The 18,832-nt window shown below is 38.5% G+C and overlaps 1 protein-coding gene across 2 annotated transcripts in view; it reads left to right on the top strand.

Moving 5' to 3' along the window:
* The window catches only part of TRAPPC9 (trafficking protein particle complex subunit 9), a 447,408-nt gene that overhangs the window by 155,140 nt on the left and 273,436 nt on the right, over nucleotides 1–18,832 (top strand). For both annotated transcript variants that reach the window (XM_058802185.1, XM_058802177.1), the window contains one exon: nucleotides 1,015–1,125. In XM_058802185.1, the coding sequence (XP_058658168.1) occupies nucleotides 1,015–1,125 (111 nt within the window). The remainder of the gene's footprint in view (nucleotides 1–1,014; nucleotides 1,126–18,832) is intronic.

Raw genomic sequence — 18,832 nt, 5'->3', positions numbered from 1 at the left:
AGGTTGTAAATTAGAAAAAAAATTTCCACAATCTTACTTTGAATAAAATAATTTAAAATATTAACACTTAATTGTATTAAGTAGTAAATGAGTAGTAAATTTTTATTAGTATTACATAATAAGAATGGTGAATATTATAAAAATATTAATTATGATGAAAAGGTTTATTGGAATTAACTTCTGCAGTAAGGTTTGTATTCTGCAACTTCGTCACTTTTATTTTCTGAGGTTACCAGAAGTGAAAGTGGTGTATTTCTATCAAATGCATCTAGGGAAATTTGGATTTGAATATAAGTTTAGAAACAATGGATAGTAGCCAACAAATGTTAAGTTTTTCTGTGAGAAGTGCCTGTGTTTCCCAGTCTTACAGAGGGGAGAGAGTTCTCCTTCTCAGAGAAATTCCTCTCAAAGTTAAGTGCTCCAAATGCCAGCTTGTTTTGGTCTGTAGACAAGCCATGGAAATGGAATTTCTCCTTTATAATGAACTTAAACCAATTTAAATTTTTGCTTGCAAATTTGTGTCTTAAAGAGGTAATGTCAAGGTAATTTAAAATAATGCAACTCTTTTTTTTTTTTTTCTTTTTTTTTTTTTTCTTTTTTTTTTTTTTTTTTCTTTTTTTTTTTTTTTTTTCTTTTTTTTTTTTTTTTTCTTTTTATGTGAAGGCTTTAAGAACTGAAAAATGTCTGTGGCTTTCTCCACAGAAGTGAATGTGAAAGCTGCAAAGTGAGAATGTAGAGAGGTGAACAAAGGGTTTGATATTGTGCAGGACAGAATTGTCATGGGACTGCTTCTCTTTAGGATGCACCCCTCTGCTTTGTTAGCAAAAAAAGAAAAATCTATTTTTAAAAAGTTTTTTTTTTGTAAGGATATTCTTACAATTGGAGGAGGAGATAAAACCTCTATGCGAATGAATGTATTCTTTGTATATATATTTATATCCATGTATAAATACTCATTTTAATAACCTACAATAATATCACTGAAATGGTGTTTTTTTCCCTCCATCTGAACAGCACCAGGCAGTGCCACCTCCTTCTTGATGTCTTCAATTCCACAGAGCATGAGCTGACCATCAGTGCCAGAAACAACGAGGATTTAATTCTGCACGCCGGGGAGTGCCAGCGGTGAGTGCTGCCTCTGCCAAAGGGCCCAGGGTTAGCCCTGGTGCTTTTCTGTACACAACTGATGGCATTTAGGTGCCTGTTGTTCTTTTTAAGCATTGTACACATGTCAAAGAATAGAAAAGTTTTATTTCTTGGGGGTGCATCGCTAAGTTTTAGCAATATCTCACGTAAATTTATTTGGGCTCTGCATGTAGTGATCCTGGAAATAATGAAATACAAAGCAGTTGGTACTGAGGTGTACAGCTCATTCAACTTTTGTAGAGTGTTTGAATGTAATTTCCACGTGCTCTGAATGTAATCCTGGTGTTAAAACCTGAACTCAGTAGTTTGTTATCCTTTCCCAGTTTTAAAGTTTCTTTATGTGGTTCCCCAACCATTTCCTCGCTTTTCCTACAAAGAAAACTCCAGGAAAGAAAAATAGAATTGAAGAAAAAGCAATTCCAATCTCTGTGGGAAAATATATTTCAGATCAAGCAGGCTGTTGTGGGTATTGATTCTTGTAACCCTACTAGAGTGGTGTACAGCTCATTATTAACCATTATTTGCCATTACACACCTGCCTCAGGTTCCTGCTGCTGGCTGTAGCCCAGGGCGGCCTGCTTAATCTCCTTCAGGTGATCATTGCATCTGAATTCCAATTTCATCCTGGAAAGGTGATAATGTGAAAAAGGGAATCTTGCTTTTGGGCTCCCTGCACTGCTCTCCTCTCTGGGAGAATTTAAAAACTTGGTTAAAGAGAGATGTTTTGATGTCTGCAAATCCCTGGCTGAATATTAAGTTCAAAGTCAAACCATGTTAATTGCAAGGAATGCAGCTGTCAAAAAGAATTACAGAATAGGTAAAATAGCAGCACATTTGGAATTCTTTTTGCCTTGGTGACTCCCAAAGCACAACCAAGTGGAAATGTGTTGACTCAAACTCAGGTTGAATTTTACCAAGCAGTGGACAAAACCATCAGTAACATACAGTGCTTCTTCCTTTTATTTGGAAAGAATTGCCTTTTTTCTTTTTTAAAAAGCAGTCTAAACAGTTATTGTATTTGCTGGGAATGTCCTGACAAAGGCAGGAATGATGAATCTGACTCCATGTTCTCAGAAGGCTAATTTATTACTTTATGATACTATATTATATTAAAGAATACTAAAATATACTATACTATACTAAAGAATAAGAGAAGATACTCAATGCTAAAAAGATAATAATGAAAACTCATTACTCTTTCCAGAGTCCTGACACAGCTTCGCTCTGATTTGCCAAAGAGTCAAAAAAACTCACACCAGAAACCAATGAAACAAATTTATTGTTAATAAACACTCTCCAAACACATTCCGCATGAGCAAAACACAGGAGAAGCAAATTAGATAAGAATTGTTTTCCTTTTCTCTGAGGCTTCTCAGCTTCCCAGGAGAGAAATCCTGGGCGAAGGGATTTTATCAGAGAATGTGAGTGCGACAGTCACCAAAATATTTTTCTTCCTATATGCATTGTTCTATAATTTTATTTTTATGCCTATTGGTTTTTTGCATTGTTTTTGTAGTTTTAAAACCCCTGAAAAATTTTTCATTCCCAGTTTTTGGGACAATATATAACAGATAGAAATTAAAGTAACAAATCAGGTTACAAAATTTCTTTGCATCCCTTTGATTGAATTTTATTTTCCTATGGATTTAAATATCCTTAAATCACTACATTGTGATGGGTATAAACCCTTTCACTAAGTCTTTTGAAACAGTCATTTATCAAAGGAGATTGCATATGTGTTGCAGGTATTTAAACATTTACAGTTATTTTTCTTCTTATTGCAAAATTTGTTTTTCTTGTTGATTAGAAATGGCACAGTTTTTCATTGTTTCTAAACTCATTTATTATCTATTTCTTGAAGGTAAGTGCTTTTCATTGTAAAACTGTGTATATGCTTCTATGTTGCCATGAGCTTTAATTCTTATTCCAATAGATCTACTACAGAAAAGCACGTGAAACATACACTGGGCTTTACGATTAGCTTCCTGCTCTTAGAAAAAGGCTTTTGTTGCTCTTTGAAGGGGAAAAAGAGAAAAAATAAATAAAAGAAGGAGAAATCTTTTCCCTTTTTAAGCAATGGCTCCAGATCTTTGCATTTTAATACAGGGCAGGCATTCCCTGGAATCTGCTTTTGAACCAAGGTTTTCAACCCAAGTATACAAAGATTTTCAACACATCCCTCTTCTTTTGGAGTCTCCTTTTAGGATTTTTTTTGTTGGATATTGATGGTTATTAATACCTGATTAATATTTCAAGAGAGGCTTTTCAATCAAGTTCATTATTTCCTTCATTTCCCCTGTACCTTTTCTGATGCTGCCCTCATTCTTAATGTTTGCCTCATTCTACCTTTATTTAAATAGTGAGTTTTTGCCAGCTTTGGTCACTTTCTCTTCCTTTTGTAATTTACTCTGCCTCCATTCATCACCCTCACTTTGAAATCTCCCATCCTGACAGAGTGGAGGTAGCAGGAAATTGTTTTCTTTGTCCCTTTTGTTATTGCTGGGGAGTCTGAGTGTTTTCATATTCTCTGCCTCCAGACCCACAAAGAAGGATAATGCTGCATCCTGCTTACTCTGGCCTCTTTTGCTTCCCACTTTGGATGCTTAGAAAGTAAAATAATTTGGGAATTTTGATATGTTGCTTCTCTTCTCTACACTACAGAGTTGTCACTGTAGAATATTTTTCCCTCCTGAGAGGGAATTTGTAGGGGATTCTTTCATTGCTCCCATGGAAAATGAGGAATCCTGATGGATGCTGCACTTAATAGAACACTCTTTGTAATATAATGTGATTTATAATGAAGCTGTACAGTTGACTATGGTGCTGGCAATGGGAAGGGTGAGGAGATCAAAAGAGAAATGCCAAAGAAAGTCTGGGATTGCCAGCAGATCAGTGCTGGCACTGCCAAACCCTTCTGAGCCCATCAAGGGCAGTCCCTGGGATCCATTTTGTGGGATACATTTTGTGGTATCCACATTATTTGGTGCATTCCAACCCTGTCCTGTTCTGTCATATTTGTATTAATGTAAAATTGATCAAGTATGTAGAATGATGCACAATATTTTTATTTTAAGGTCTGAAAGGCAGTTTGCTTCAGTTAACTTAGAGACAGGGCAATAATAGCTGCTACAATAACACTGCATATGTCAGGAAAAACTGGCATTATACTAGTTAGGAAAAGAGACATCCTTTAGGCCATTAAAAAACTATCTGGAAAATAGTTGCCTTTTTCTACAGTAAGATTATTCTGCTGACTAGTGAAAATTATCATTTTAGCTTTCAGAAAAGCTTAAACTTACAATTTGCTGTACTTTTAAAGCCAATAATTGGGATTATTTACTGTGTGCATTGTAACTGTTATTGGAGATATATATAAGCAGTGTTTCTGAGAAGTGACACTCTTCTCCCTCTATTTTAGGACAGAGAAACATTTTGCTCCCTGTCATTTTATAGTCAGAAATGATAATTTGGGCTCAATCATTATTTTGTTCACTCATCTTTGTGTCTTTCATCATTGCTTGTTTTGCAGACAAACAAATGAAAGGATCAGCCTTTTTTTTTCCCCTATATCCCAAGATGTTAATTAGAGACTTGATATTCCCATTTCTTCTTTCCACATGACTTGAAATGTTCCTTCCTATCCCATTGTGGGACAATTAGTGACATGTTTTAGTCTGAGGTCTTTTTTCCCCTCAAGATTATGATGGAGAGAGAGGAAAACCAAGATTTCTTTGGAGTAGAGAAGGAAAAGACAGGAGATTTTTCTTCCCTCTCCTGTGAGGTTGGTTGAAGAAAACAGAGAAGCAAGAGTTTTGGATGGTTGTTTGTTGAACTCCTGAAAATAATTTTAGGCTTCATTGCAAAGCTAAATTCCAACTCAAATTAATTTTTGCTGCTTTACACCTGCAGGAATTTTTTAAAACTTCAGTATCCACAGGGAAATGCACTGGAGATTTGGTGTCCTGATGAAAAGATGTCTGCCAAATCTTTCTGTGGAAGTTCTGGCTGCAGTGAGTTGGGTTGAGGTGTTGGCAATATCTTCAGCTAATTTCAAATATCACCCAGTGGTGTCAACATGTTTTGTTTCCTCTCCAGTTGAACACATGACGTGATGATGATGAGGGAAGCAAATTCTCTCATGTCTGATATTGGAAAGCTCAGCCTCCTGAGATTTTTTCTGGACTAGCTGAGTCTCCAGTTTCTTGAGGAAGAATAGAAGCTGTTTCTTGAAGCAGTCAGCTGCACTGTTAAAGGAGCTTTGCAGTGAGCAAAGTGCAAGTGTTTTGAATGTAATCAGTGGGAAATCTGAGCTTGTTTATCCCAGCAAAGAGGTAATCAACAGGTTGTTCTGACATGGAAAAATATAGCAGACAGCTCTTGGAGGGAATTGTATTAATGCCTGTGAATAAAAAAGTGTTGCCACTAGCAGTGATCTGAATTTATTGAAAAACCCTAGGTACGGTAATTATTGTGTTTCTTACTTGATTATCGAACCATTAAAATTAAATTTCATGACAGCCCTCATTTATGCCTAAATCACTTCATAATTTATGGTAAGAGATGTAATCTGGTTGTGTGCCCCAGGATATCTCATTTTGTACCACACACCCTGCCTTGCCTCCCCATCCCCATTCTGTGCACTGGGGGGAGATGGATGCTGGGGAGGGTCTGGGCAGATCAGTTCTCTCCTCTGTCCTTGTGGGACAGCACAGCTGGGCTGCTGAAGCTTTCCCCATGTGTGACACTGCCCAGCTGGGCTCTGCACATTCACACATTGCATTTTCTAGCCTCTTCTGGCCTTGGTGTGAGGACCATGGGGAATAAAGCTTGGGATGCCCAGGATAGGACTGGTGTGAGGAGCTGAGAGATGAAGAGCAAACAGGACAGGTCGTGGTAAATGAGGAAATAATTCTGTTGGTAATTCAAATCAGAGAGGCTTTTGTGCAAAATTTACAAGTTCTGACAAGTGCTGGTGACCCTGGGGATGCTGATGTGAAAGAACATGATGGAATTTTGGCCTTTTCATTTTTTTTAATTGGAGGTTGCCTAATTAAAAATAAGCTGAAGCAATCCTGCAGTAGCAAAGTCAACACCCAAGTTCAGGCTTCCTATCTGGGTCAGCAGTTTTACCCTGTCTTTTAGCAGGGTTACAGGGTTAAAGGAGTGTGTTTGCTTACACGTATACTCTACAGTTAGTTTTGTTCTTTTTTTTAAAGTCAGCAGAATTATAGGTATAATGCTCAGTTTTGCTAAGTGAACTTTTGTGTGTATTGACTTCACTGGGTTTGATTTTTTTTTCTGTTACATTCTAATGAGACAAGAATAATTAAACAAATTATTATTTTCACTTTTATACCTTTTATCCCATATTGTGGTGGTTTTTTACCCATGGAAATGAAAGAATTTTTAAAAGTCCTTTGTGTGCATACTAATTATGAGTGCCATTTCTGCTGCATAATTATTTGATGTAAATGCCTTGATTAATTGAGCTGTAAAGTCTGTGCAGTGGTACACTGCAATTTCTGCAGTGTTAGTTAACAATGCACATTTTGAAGACACTTTGAGATAAGTCCTCTTTCAAAGGGAGCAAGAACTAAAAATTCTGCCCCATTTTGAACCAAAAGTTCCCCCAATAAATTTATTGCCCATATGTAAGTAAATGATGATTGTTATTTCTCAGAGCTGCCAAGTCAGTGTTTAATTTGTGTGTCTGCTTATGACAGGACATGTTGTCTGTATGGGAGATTAATGATTTTTTCCATACATTGCTGTTACAGTTTATGTTTTAAAGACAAAGCTGCTATGATTAAGGCTTTGTCTGCTGTCAAGAGAAAATAAAATTTCATAGCAGTTGCCCTTGGTCTTCATGTTAAATCTATGGCCTTAATAATCTGGATATTTCTGAGATACTTCAAGTCAAATTCTATTAACTTAATCATGAAAATCACCCTTTGTTGTCAAGGCAATAGTTTTTATTTTGTCTCTTATTTGACAGTTGTTAAATACACTTTTAGTTTTTTTAAGGCTTGCCTTTTTCTACTAATAGCCAAATCAATCTTTAAACATTGTACATAATTTTGAGTGAATAATTATTTTCAAACAAAAAAAATTTAAAGGAATTGTTTGGGTAGGAAAGGGTGATATAACTATCACTAGTCATAGTAATAACTAGTTATGATGTTCATATTTATTTCCAAGCACATTGCAAAAACTGGAGATGCTAGAGCAGGATTCTGCAAAAACTATAGAACTGCAAAATAACAAACAATAATTAAAAAAAAGGAAAGAGCAAGAGAAGAAGTAATAAAGAGAAACTTCAGTTTTGGACTGCTTTGTAGCTGAAGCACCCAAGGAATCCATTTGCATCCCATGAAAACTTCTGAGGTCCCTCCCGAGCTTGTCCTGCCTGGTCCTGGTTCCTTTGTAAGGGGTGAAATGTCCCACCCCGACTGGGGGCTGATCACAGGGATCCTGCAAAACCCAGAGAAAAAATCTGAGAATAGGAGAGGCAACAGAAAGAAGGAATGATAGGAGGGAATTTTGATATTCAGCTCTGGTCACACTCACAGGACAAAGAGGAGATCAAATGGGAGAAGATTCAGGTGAGCAGTGAAAATAAAAGCCTTTGGCTTTAGTTTGACACTTGCAGTAAAATTTAAAGGCAATTTAATGCTTTGTATGAGGTGGGAACAGGGGAAGGCTCTCCTGGAAAGGTTAAGGGAAGTGAACATGGGATAAAAAATGAACTTTGAGCTGTGCATATGAATGCATCTGGAAATGAAGAGATTTCAAGGCTTCAGGCATCATCAGACCATCTCTCCCATGGAGAAGTGGAGGCAAAGACCTTCACGAAGGCTGGTTCTGAGGTGTCCTCCCTGGAATTGCCAAAGATCTGCCTGCAGTTGCCACACTTTCCAACTGGAAGACCTTTTCCCGTGTTCTGTCCCTGTAATGATGATGAAAACAAATGCCCTTTTAGGTTTAACAGGAATGTGTTCCTGTTCCTCTCCTTGTCCTGTCCCCAATGCCATTTCTTCTGAACAGTTAGGATGCATTTCCATAGGTAGTGTGCAGGCAATCTATTTCCTGTGATTTGCATTTGAATTTAGCATTTGTTTCTGTCTAGAATTGAGGAAAGAGGGGTTATTTCTCCTCTTCCCTTCCCTCCCTTCCCCAAAACTCAATGTATGGATTATGTCAATCCTGTGGTACTGCCCTGAGTAGGCACCTCTTTTGTATTACATCACTTTCCCTAAGATTCTTTTTCTTTTCCCACTTCTTCAGTTGCCTTTTCCTAAATCAGAGGTGACTAACTCACTGCATCTAGCCTGCATGGCACTTTTTCTGACCTCTCTGAACATTGCCTTGGCCTCAGAAGGCCCAATTTGCACTATTTATAATATTTTGTGTATGCAGCTGGGGAAACAGGAGCTTGGTGAGCACAGGCCAAGTTTGTCTCTGACAGGATTTATTAAGTTTAATAAGGTACAACATAAATGTGGCTGGGTAGTTTGGCCCTTATACAAAATATCCCATGGATGTAGCACGAGTTTGCTGTTCCAGTTTTAAATGAGCTATAAATCACTCAAAATCCAGACCAGTCATCTTAATTTTCCCCTTAAATCCTAAGTAGATTACAGGTTGTAGGACTCGCAGGGTTCAAAAGCTGTCTCTTGGAAAAAAAAGGCAGAGTAATTGATTTCAGGATTCAGATTTAGAAATTAAAAAAAAAAAACAACCTTTTTTTCTCATAGAAGAATCCAGACCTTTTCCTTAATTTCCTCAGTACTTGAAAAAAATTATTTCAGTATTGAAATTTTTGGGTGCTAGGCACAGTTGTGGAAGCATTTGACAAAGTGCAGGCATGTTAAAAAATGGACTGAAGTGCTAATACTTTTTAATTGGGTTTTCAGCTTTGTGCAAGGAATGTGGGGAAAAAAATGTAAGAAAAATTATAATTGTTTCTTTTGTTAGATAACAATGGAACAACAAGTTAAACAGGAAGAAATACCTTTTCCTGAAGGAAGTCAGAGTTGAAATGAATTGTGCTTGCCCTTAATTCACACATATTCAAACCAATAAATTCAGACTGTAGTTTTAGAATATCATGTTTCAATATTGATGAGTGATGGAAAAAAGTGGGGGATGAAGGTGAACATTATCAACCTTACACTGTGAATTAATTTCCCTGCAAAAAGAACCCCAATATTCCCAGGAAAAAAAGATTCCATGGAACTTTGGGGTTTGTCCTTTTTCCAGTACGTTTCTGAACGCTGAAGTAGAAAGGAAAGTTGTATTAATCAACATTGTTTTTTCTCCCCATGTTTGTCTGTATTTCTGTGGGATGGATACTTAATCAAAATTTCTGTTTTGCCCCAACCTACCCTGTGGTCAGCACAACTGAGATATTCTGTTGGTTGTCTCTCCTCATAAAATCCATGTTAGAAACTTGGGGACCCTGAGTGAAACCATGGCAGAAAAGAGGTTCCCTCCACAGGAGCTCAGACAAATGGGGGAGTGAATTTTGCAGCTGCAGCACAGCTGGCACAGCCCAAATTTCTGTCAGACTTGCCTTGCAGTGTGAATACAAGGCAGGCTGCAGAGATTGTTGCTGCAGAGGTTATTCAGAATTCTTTCTTGTTGCAGAGGTTATTTCAGAATTCTGTGGGATGCAGCAGTGCCCAAGGCTGGGCAGGCAGGGGGAGCTGCCCTGAGCTCTGTGCCTGCATGGGAGCAGCAATGCAAAGAATAATTTACTTGCCTGCTGCTGTGCTGCCAACCTGGGGCTTCATGGCCAACTTCTGTGGCCAACTTCCAGGTTTGAGTGGATACTTCCAGAGGGACCTCCCAATCTACACCATTCTTTGATTTGAAAATCTACCTACTCATTTGTAAGCTTCCCTTTTCTTCCCAAAGCCAACAGTTATGGGCATATGTCCATAGGAACTGGTTTTTCTCTTGCCTTCTTTTGTCCTCCAAGACTTCCTGTCTTTCCAAAATTTGTCCTAATCTGTCTTGGGGTTTTTGTTTACCCTTCTCTGGAGGAATTTTTTTTCCCTTAGCCTTTTTTATTTGTTTTTTTCTGCTGTTACAGATGTCATAGTGCCACTTTTTGGTAAGGCTTTGAGCTCTAACTCATGTCTTATTTTAAGTAGTGTGTTATAGTGAGAAATGTGAATTTGCACAGTTCTCCTCCATTGATTCAGTTTGGTGCAATACTTCTGCTCACTGTCACCTGGTGCCTTGTATGTTCATCTAACAGATGAAAAAACTCTGGAATTAATTTTGCCTAATAAATTGCTCTATTATGATATTTGGACATAAGGAGTGAAGGGCATCTGGGTGCACTTAGACTATTTAAAGAATGCAGGACAAAGTGATGAAGGGAACTGAATAATATTAGTCCATTTCCCAATTAACCATCATCTTTATTTTTTGTGGAAAACCTCCCTAACACATTTCAGGTAATTTTTTTGTTTGTGCTGCCAGTAAGAGACTGAGCTTTTGGGTTTAGGTGCAGCTCCAGGTCACACCTGGTTTGATCAATATCTGTAGATAAATAGATTAATTTAGAGCACAGCACTCCCTGTATTGAGGAGCACTTGGCTGTGTTTTGTGGCTGCGTTAATGGGATGAAAGAAGATTGTCTTGAGTGGCTGCCAGTTATGTCTGCCTTAATGGCCAAAGGATTTATGAAAGTTCCACTCTGATGTTGCCCAGATTTGGCTCCCTGCCTGCTCTCTGATGTTCTGTAAAAAATCATGAGGGTGCAGCATGGATTTTCTGAAGTTGGAAATGAAAATATCCAATTTCTATTAATTTGTTTTAGATGATCAAAAGTATAATTAAAATAGCTGGTTTGTGAGTATTTCCGTCAAAGAGAACACTCATTTAAAATTAGTGCTTCATCAGCTTGAATTTATTCCTTACTCTTGACATCCATTTAATTCTGCCTTCATTAACTGGAAACAAAAGCTGAAACAACAGTGATTTGAAAAGATCATTAAAAGATGTTAAGTAATGCTGTTGTATATAAAGCCAACCTTTTATGACATTTTCATTTTGCAGTTGCAAATGTGTCACCAGATGCTGATTTGGAAATTCTGTTTTCTTCCCCCCTCACCAATGCCACCATAATAACTGGGATCACAGGCAAAAAGTTGAAGCCTTCTTTGAAATAATGGAAAGATTTATAGGTCCTGAATTTAAAAAAAAAAAACCCAAACTAGTATTCTGCTAAGTTTGAATAGAATTTGAGATTTTCCCTATAAAAGTGTCTAATCTTGGCATGGAATGGGGGATGTTAAGTCTGTAGTTTTTCTTCTTCAAGGTATTTTTCTGCCCACTGCAGCCCACTCTTCCAGTGGTTCTCCCAGTGAGAGCTTTGCCATGCTTTGCCATGTGAAAAATGCACATTATTTCTAATTCTTCATAACAATGAAGAATTCTGCTCTAGTCTTGGATTTTTAAAGTATAATTGACAATTCTGAAATAAGATCACTGGGAATTGTTTGATTTCCTGGCCCTCAGTGGGAGAGCAACTCTCAGTCTGGATTGTGTAGTACCTTGATTTCTGCCTAGTGCAGGAGGTGTGTTTAAAACCTCCCTATATACACTTATCAAATTACTCCTTATCCTATATGGTGCTTTCAGGCTATGAAAGATCCTGACATCATGGAAACATTCCAGATTTGATATGTCAAATAATAAGATGGAGGAAAGAGGATGACACTTTCTAAAGAAGGTTATTTACATGTTTATTTCAGTTTTATGTGTACACTTGCATTGATTAAGTGTACCGAACTAGGAAGGAGTAAACAGGGCTTTATGCAGGGAAGATGTAGCTCATAAATCCATTTTTATGAGCTTATCCATTTCCAGAACATTGAAGTTCTGGTCAGGAATGAACAAGCTTCTGGGTGAGGAGGGTCTAATTAATGTCATTCTTGACATGGGAAGGAGTTCCCCACCAGAAGCTGATAGAGAAACCAAGCTGCTCTGGGATGAAAATGGAAAGTTAATTAATTAACTAAGAAAGTGATTAATAACTTGTAGAGCTCAGGTCCTCATTCAAGCCCCTCTGGAATGTGGGCTGGGCCTGAACTGCTCAGTTTTGTTTGGAATTGGGTTGGAAGGGGGGTGAGCAGAGGGCTGGGTAGGTCCCTGGTGCTGGACTGTGAAGGAGGGAGCTGATGTGAGGAGTTAGAGAGGACAAGATGATGAATTGTCAGGTGAACTTCAGTCTTAATAAATCCACAGTGATGAACAGGGTGGAAAAAAATCTGAGCTTTAAATAGTGGATGATGAGCTCAGGGCTGTCTTTTACCTCTTAGGAACTGGATCCAGGTTTTAATACATCTGTGAATATTTTACCTATGGCTCAGTAGTGAGCCAAAAAAAGCTTTTTTTTGAGCAGAATGTTTTGTATCAGCACAGGGCAGGATGTTTTCACTTCTTTGGAATAATCTCACCAAATGAGAAGATGATACTTGAAAACTGTTCAAGTTGAAAGGAAAAAAAATATTTGCAAAAGGGAGCCTGATATGAGAGAGGAATCCAATGTTACACTTGAGGGGAAAAAAGAGAAAATAAAAGCAAGCACACATTGTGAATAGAAGAATGAAGTATAAAAATATTTCAAGTATAATTATCTGAGATTATTGATTTTTTTTTTCCCTCACCCAGTTACAGGATAAAACTTTGCAGGTTGGTGTAACTGTTGTTAAGGTGGTTAAATGGAAACTGATTTTATTGATTCTTGGTTTATTGATTCATGTCTTCACAAAATGAAATATTTACTTCTTGGTGAAGGTTTTGCTGTTGTCCACAGATTTTTTCCTGACTCCTAACCTGAAGGTTTCTGGGGTGTTCCCACACATGCAGTTGTTGCAGGATTTGCACTGCTGAGCAGAGGAGCTGCTTGGAGGCTGTTTATGGTAGATTTTTTTGGGATGGAATAGAGATTTTCCTCACCAATGGCAGGAGCTCTTTCGGGTGCTTCAAATATTCTATTTCTCCTCTCCCCTGTTGTCTTTTCTCCTCCTCAGTGTTTTCTTTCCCTTGGATTGTGCTGATGCCAAGCAGGTGGGTTTAGGTCTGGGCTTTAACTGAGAGGGGAAGGCATTGGCCAAGCAAGAGAGAAAACTTTGCTTTAATATTTTTGGTCAGCTGAAAGAGTTATAAACTACACAACAAAACAGTTATAATCTGGATAAACTCAGGTATTTGTTGCAACTAGATAAATTCAGTGTAGCAGAACAGAGTTGGGCCAGAGATTTAGTGTGCCTTTCATAGAATTAATTATTTTTTTCTTCTTATCTGTATAAGTCTCTATAAACAAAGCTTCTTTTGGAAAGAATCTACTGAGTCATTTCTTGCATGAGGGAATTTTTCTCTCTGACTCCTGCTCTGACAGTTTACTAGGTCAGGAGGATTTTTCCTGAAGTATTTATTCATTGTCTTTTTTTAAAAAAAGTTGAAACTGAAATATAAGTCAGCTCTGCAGAACACATGGCAGAATATTAATTCTGTTAATAGTAGGCTGTGAAATGTGGGGTAAAATCCCAGCCAGGGGATTATCTCAGCTAAAACCTTTTCCTCTGACAAGTGAGGGCCTCACGTATAAATTATACTCACACCAAAGTTTCCTTCCAGGGTTACTTCATCAGAGAAGCTTCTCAGCCCCATCTTTTATATCAAAATTGAGTTAATGAGTTGTGCATCTCCTGATGAGTTGGCAGAGCTTTTGCAGCTTCAAGGAGATCTAACACCTGCTAATATCAATGCAAAAGCTTGGCTGCAAAGTTGCCAAACCCACATTTAACCTATTTAAATCACAAGCTAGCATTGATCTGGTTTTCACAGTGTGTTCTCCTGAGTGCTTTGGGCTTAGATGTATTACTTAAAGAAAGATTTTAGTATTTAATTTGCAGTGTTTAAAAGGAGAGAAGCTGCCTCTTTAGCATTGAGAAAGGAAAAAAAAAATATAGCAGTTTAGTAATTTATTGCTAATTAAGAAGAGGCATGAAAAGGATTCTTTTACTGCATGAAGATTCAGTTTGGGATGAAGAAAACCAGAACTTGATCAAGAAAAACAGTGAGTGGCAAGCTGCAGTGAGGGGTGTGTGTGTGTGAGCAGTGAGGGCAGGAGCAGGGGCTGACCCTGGGTGTGAGCCAGGGCTGTCCTGAGCTCCCAGCACAGCTCAGTCACCCCTGGCACTGCCCAGGCTTTGGGAGGGGGATGGTGCCCAGCTTGAGGCTGAGGTGGTGTTGAACAAACCTCTCCATTCAGTGTTCAGCTTGAAATCATAGAAACATGGAGTGGTTTGGGTGGGAAGGGACCTTGAGGATGATCCCCTGCCAATCCCTGGTCAAGGACACGTTCCACCATCTCAGGTGGCTCCAAGCCCCATCCAGCCTGGAAAACTTCCAGGGATGGGGCATCCCCAGCTTCTCTGGGCAGCCTCATCGTAAAAGCCACTTTCCTTACGTCCAATTTAAATCTGCCCTCTTGAAACCACCGTCCTGTCACTGCAGGCCTTGGTGAAAAGTCTCTCTCAGGTTTTCTCACTCCCTTTCAGGCCCTGGAAGGTGCTTTGAGGTCTCCCTGGAGCCTTCTCCTACCCAGGCTGAGCCCCAGCTCTCCCAGCCTGGCTCAGAGCAGGGGGCTCCAGCCCTGGAGCATTTCCAGGGCTCCTTTTGGGAGCCCCTTGGGCAGATCTGAGGTCTGTGCTGTGCTGGGGAGCCCAGAGCTGCCTGCAGTACTCTGAGAGGTACCAAAAAGCTGCAGCAACACAATTTTTTAAAAATTTTTTCATGGTTCTGAAGTTTATTATTGAGGGTTCTGATGGGAACTGTGTCACACACATTTTGTGTGTGCTGTAACAAGTTATTCCAAGCTTGTCCCTAATGAGGGTGTTTGTGGCAGTGACAGCCCAGATTTGAAAAAGACTTTGCTTGCAAACACTGGAAATGAAGTGGACTTTGTGTAGAAAAAGGAGAAACCTTATTTTTTTAAGCTGTTCACTGTTGAGTATTGTCTGTGTATATTTGGAGAAAGTACCAAAAAAACAAAAAAAAAACCAAAAAAACCCCCCCAAAAAACAAAACAAAAACCCCCATAAAAATAACAAAATAAATCTGAGATAGTTTCCATCTAATAAAATACATTCTTTTAAATGATAACAGCTGCACATTGTATTGGCAAATAAGAGAATTTATGCAAAATTTTTCACAAACATTTTTCTTGTTTTCTTACTCTAAACCTGTGTCTATATAATTTTTCAAGGTAAAAACCTTTCACTCCTTGGAGGTTTTGGATGACTTGTGAGTTGAATTTATTTTGCAAAGAGCAGGCAAAGAGTGGGTAATGTTTGTAAATCTGACCTGTTCAATTTGGATAAATCTTACACTGAGATCTTAACAGTTCACTGAATGAAGGAGTGGGGGAAAAAATAAAAAATTGGAAAACTGCACATAGTAAAGCTACTTTAGTAGCAGTTTATTTTCCTGCTGCTCTTTGAAAAAAGGGGGCAGGGGAGAAAAGTGTCTTTAAATAGCCTGTTAGGCTGCTGCTGCTGCATCTGCTTGCTTGTGTGACAGATACTGCATTTCTCATTAGAGGTACCTTGCAAGGACCCATGGTCACCATAGTAACTATCTTGGAGCATTATACCTTAAATTTATCCTGACAAAGGTTACTGTGGCAATTCCTCAATTCCTACTAATTGGCTTTTTTTTTTTAATTTTCTTTTTTTGCTGCTGCTATTTTTAGTTCATCCCCTCCTCCTCCATTATAAGTTCCACATCCTAAGTGGAATGAATGAGGAGAATTAGTGAGAAAATGCTTTACAGGGTAGGACTAATTGGCAGCTAAACTCTGTTTTGCTCCTCAGTGTGAAAAAAAAATAAAAATCTAAATCATAACTTCCAGTGGTAACTAAAAGGTTGTCAGATTTGTCCTCCAAATGTTTTGATATGAAACAATATCAGTGCTCTTGAGACATGGGTTTGGTTTGTGCAGACTTCTACTATTGTTTATTATCAAGTATTAGTCATGTTGTTTATTAGCAGATATTACTACCAGCAGAGATAGAGGGAAACAAGCCATATCCTGAGGAGCTGAAAAGCTCATTTAAAGCAAGCCTGTGATAAACAGAAGAGTTTCTTGTGCTGAGCTATTTTGGTACCTGGGCCAGGTGCTCTGTTGGTACAGATGCAGCCACCTGGCATCTGCTGGTGCAGCAGGTTGAATGAAAAGTTATTCATAGGCTGATGATATCATTGTTTAATTTCCTGTAGGTGTATTAGAGGGTGACTGCTGCACTTCCAGTGGCTCAGAAGTCTCAAATTTAATTGCTGGATTGACTGCAGCTCCATTTTCCAGGCTCAGGATGGAGGGAGCAGTGACCTGATGAGCCCTCCCAGGGTGCTCATATCCCATGGGCAGCAGGGAGGAGAAATCTGGGCTGGAATGGGGCTGGAAACTGCTGGTGTGGGGAGGGAACAGCTCAGTTCTGCTGAACAGGGAAACAAGACTGCAAATATGGGCACAAAATGTGGCCTTAAAGAGGGCAACAAAGTCAGAGAACATCAGACCATGGCAGTGAGGGAAGAGGAAAGGGGAAGAAGGGGCAAGGGGAAAGAGAAGGGCAAGGGCGGGAGGGGAAAGGAGAGGAGATTCTCAGTTTTTCAGCGAGGTGCAGGACACAGATGCATGTTCAACCACTCAGCCCATCTCTGTGTGGCAGAGTTCACCCAAAGATGCAGCCAGCAGTCACTTGACCTTTTCCTTCTTTTTGAAATGTAAGAGAAAAACTCGTAAAACTTCCCATCCTTTAAACACTGAGCTTTCTCACTGTAATATCAATTCAGTCCTGGTGTAGATCAGCACTTAAGTTTGGCACAAGGCAAGCTCAGAAGATGTAGGAGATGTTTATCAGTGTTTACTCTGAAGCACCAAGGATGATGCATAAATCCAAGAATCATGCACTAGAACTGGTTAGCACAATTCAATTTTCTTCCCATTGCTTACAACAATTTCATTTTCTTCCCATGCTTCCTCAGCAGAAATTTACAAGGACTGTAATTTCATGCCTGGGAATGGGAATTTGCTACAAAGCTAAAAATTTAAAAAATAATTAAATAATGGAGGCCTGGGAATTACTTATATCCTCAAGGGCTGTGCAGGACTGTGTTTTATTTGCCATTGTTTGTTTTTTTACCTGTATATAACTTTGAGCAGAAGCCTCTTTTACAATATAAAACCAAAAACCCTTAAAATCTGGAAGATTGTCATTGGCTTTCAGCAATTTTAATTCTTCTTTAGCATGAAGGATAAGATGAAAGATTTCTCTGTAGATGGACAGAGATTAAGTAGATGGACAGGATTTGTATCTTGTTGACAGTAAGTCTGCCTTTCATGTAATTTAAAACAAAGTTAGCAGAGTTTTTTGGGATCCAAAATTGGAATTTTGTGACTGTGACACTAGTTCAATGGGCTTTGTAGAATTCTCATTCTCTTTCCTGAGATATTGGATGTTACAATTCCTGCCACACTGTTGAGCATTCCAGATTTCCCTGTATTCTTCACTTGGAATGTCTGAACAGGAACAGAACTGAGAACTGGAATTTTGCTCATTTTTTGGAAACTTTGGTCATTTCACCTAATGGGTGACCAGAGATAACAAAGTCCCTCTCATGTGGTTTTTTTACCCATATTCTGTTATTAAAGAGATGCAAGGTGTGATTTGGAGCCTGAGAGACCAAATGAGGAGTGGTATTTTGGGCAGGAAAGGGCCAAGGGCAGGAGCACAATCTGCTCCTCTGGGTTTGTGCTGAATTCTCTGCCCTGGCAGCAGCTGAACCTGCCCTGCCTGAGTGGAGGTGGAAATACCAGAGCTGGATATTGGATAGAGCATCTTCAAGGTTTCCAGAAGTTTTTATTTGAAATACATCAGCAGTGGTGATATGAAATGAAAATTATAATTTGCGGTCATGTAGAAATTTGCAATGTTGTTCAAGACCATTTCTTCCAGTGGTCAGTCCTGGAAATACCTGAGTCCTGTTGGAAATCTGAAATTACATGTGGGTTGAATAAAACAGCATTCACATGCTGTGGTAATTTTTGAAGGCATAATTTTTTGAGGCATTTAAACTTTAATTTTTTGCAGCAAATAATACTAATTTGCTGCTTAAATTTTGTAGCTGATGAACACCTACTGAAGATTATTTGTTATTTTGTTGGCTTTTATATTGTGTTGACTATGAATTTTTGACTGTGGTTTTTGTTCTTCTCAGCAGTTTTATATCTTCATTTTGATCATAGATCCATTGGCAGTGGGATGCCTTTTTTCTGTGTGTGTTTTCTCCCTGACACAAAGTGATTCTGATCAGTATTTAGGTTTGAACACTTGCTGTTGCAGGAATTAGAAAAGATTAAGGGGTAATACAAAATTATGGAAAAGAGGAAAACAATAATTTAAGTTGTAGCAGCAAATGTTTTCTCATGTATTTCACTATTTCACTTAAGTTTACAGAAAGTATTTAATAAGTCATAATTACTGGTTTTGTTATTTTTGGAGGAACTAGAAAAAGTTTCAATGGAAGTTAGTCGTACACCTGATTCTAAAAAAATTTCAGCTGACCTACCAAAAGTGTTCAGTGATTTTTTTTCAGGGTTTACGTT

The sequence above is a fragment of the Ammospiza caudacuta genome, chromosome 1 (genome assembly GCF_027887145.1).
Source record: "Ammospiza caudacuta isolate bAmmCau1 chromosome 1, bAmmCau1.pri, whole genome shotgun sequence".
NCBI lineage: Eukaryota > Metazoa > Chordata > Aves > Passeriformes > Passerellidae > Ammospiza > Ammospiza caudacuta.
This window is presented reverse-complemented; position numbering and strand designations above follow the sequence as displayed.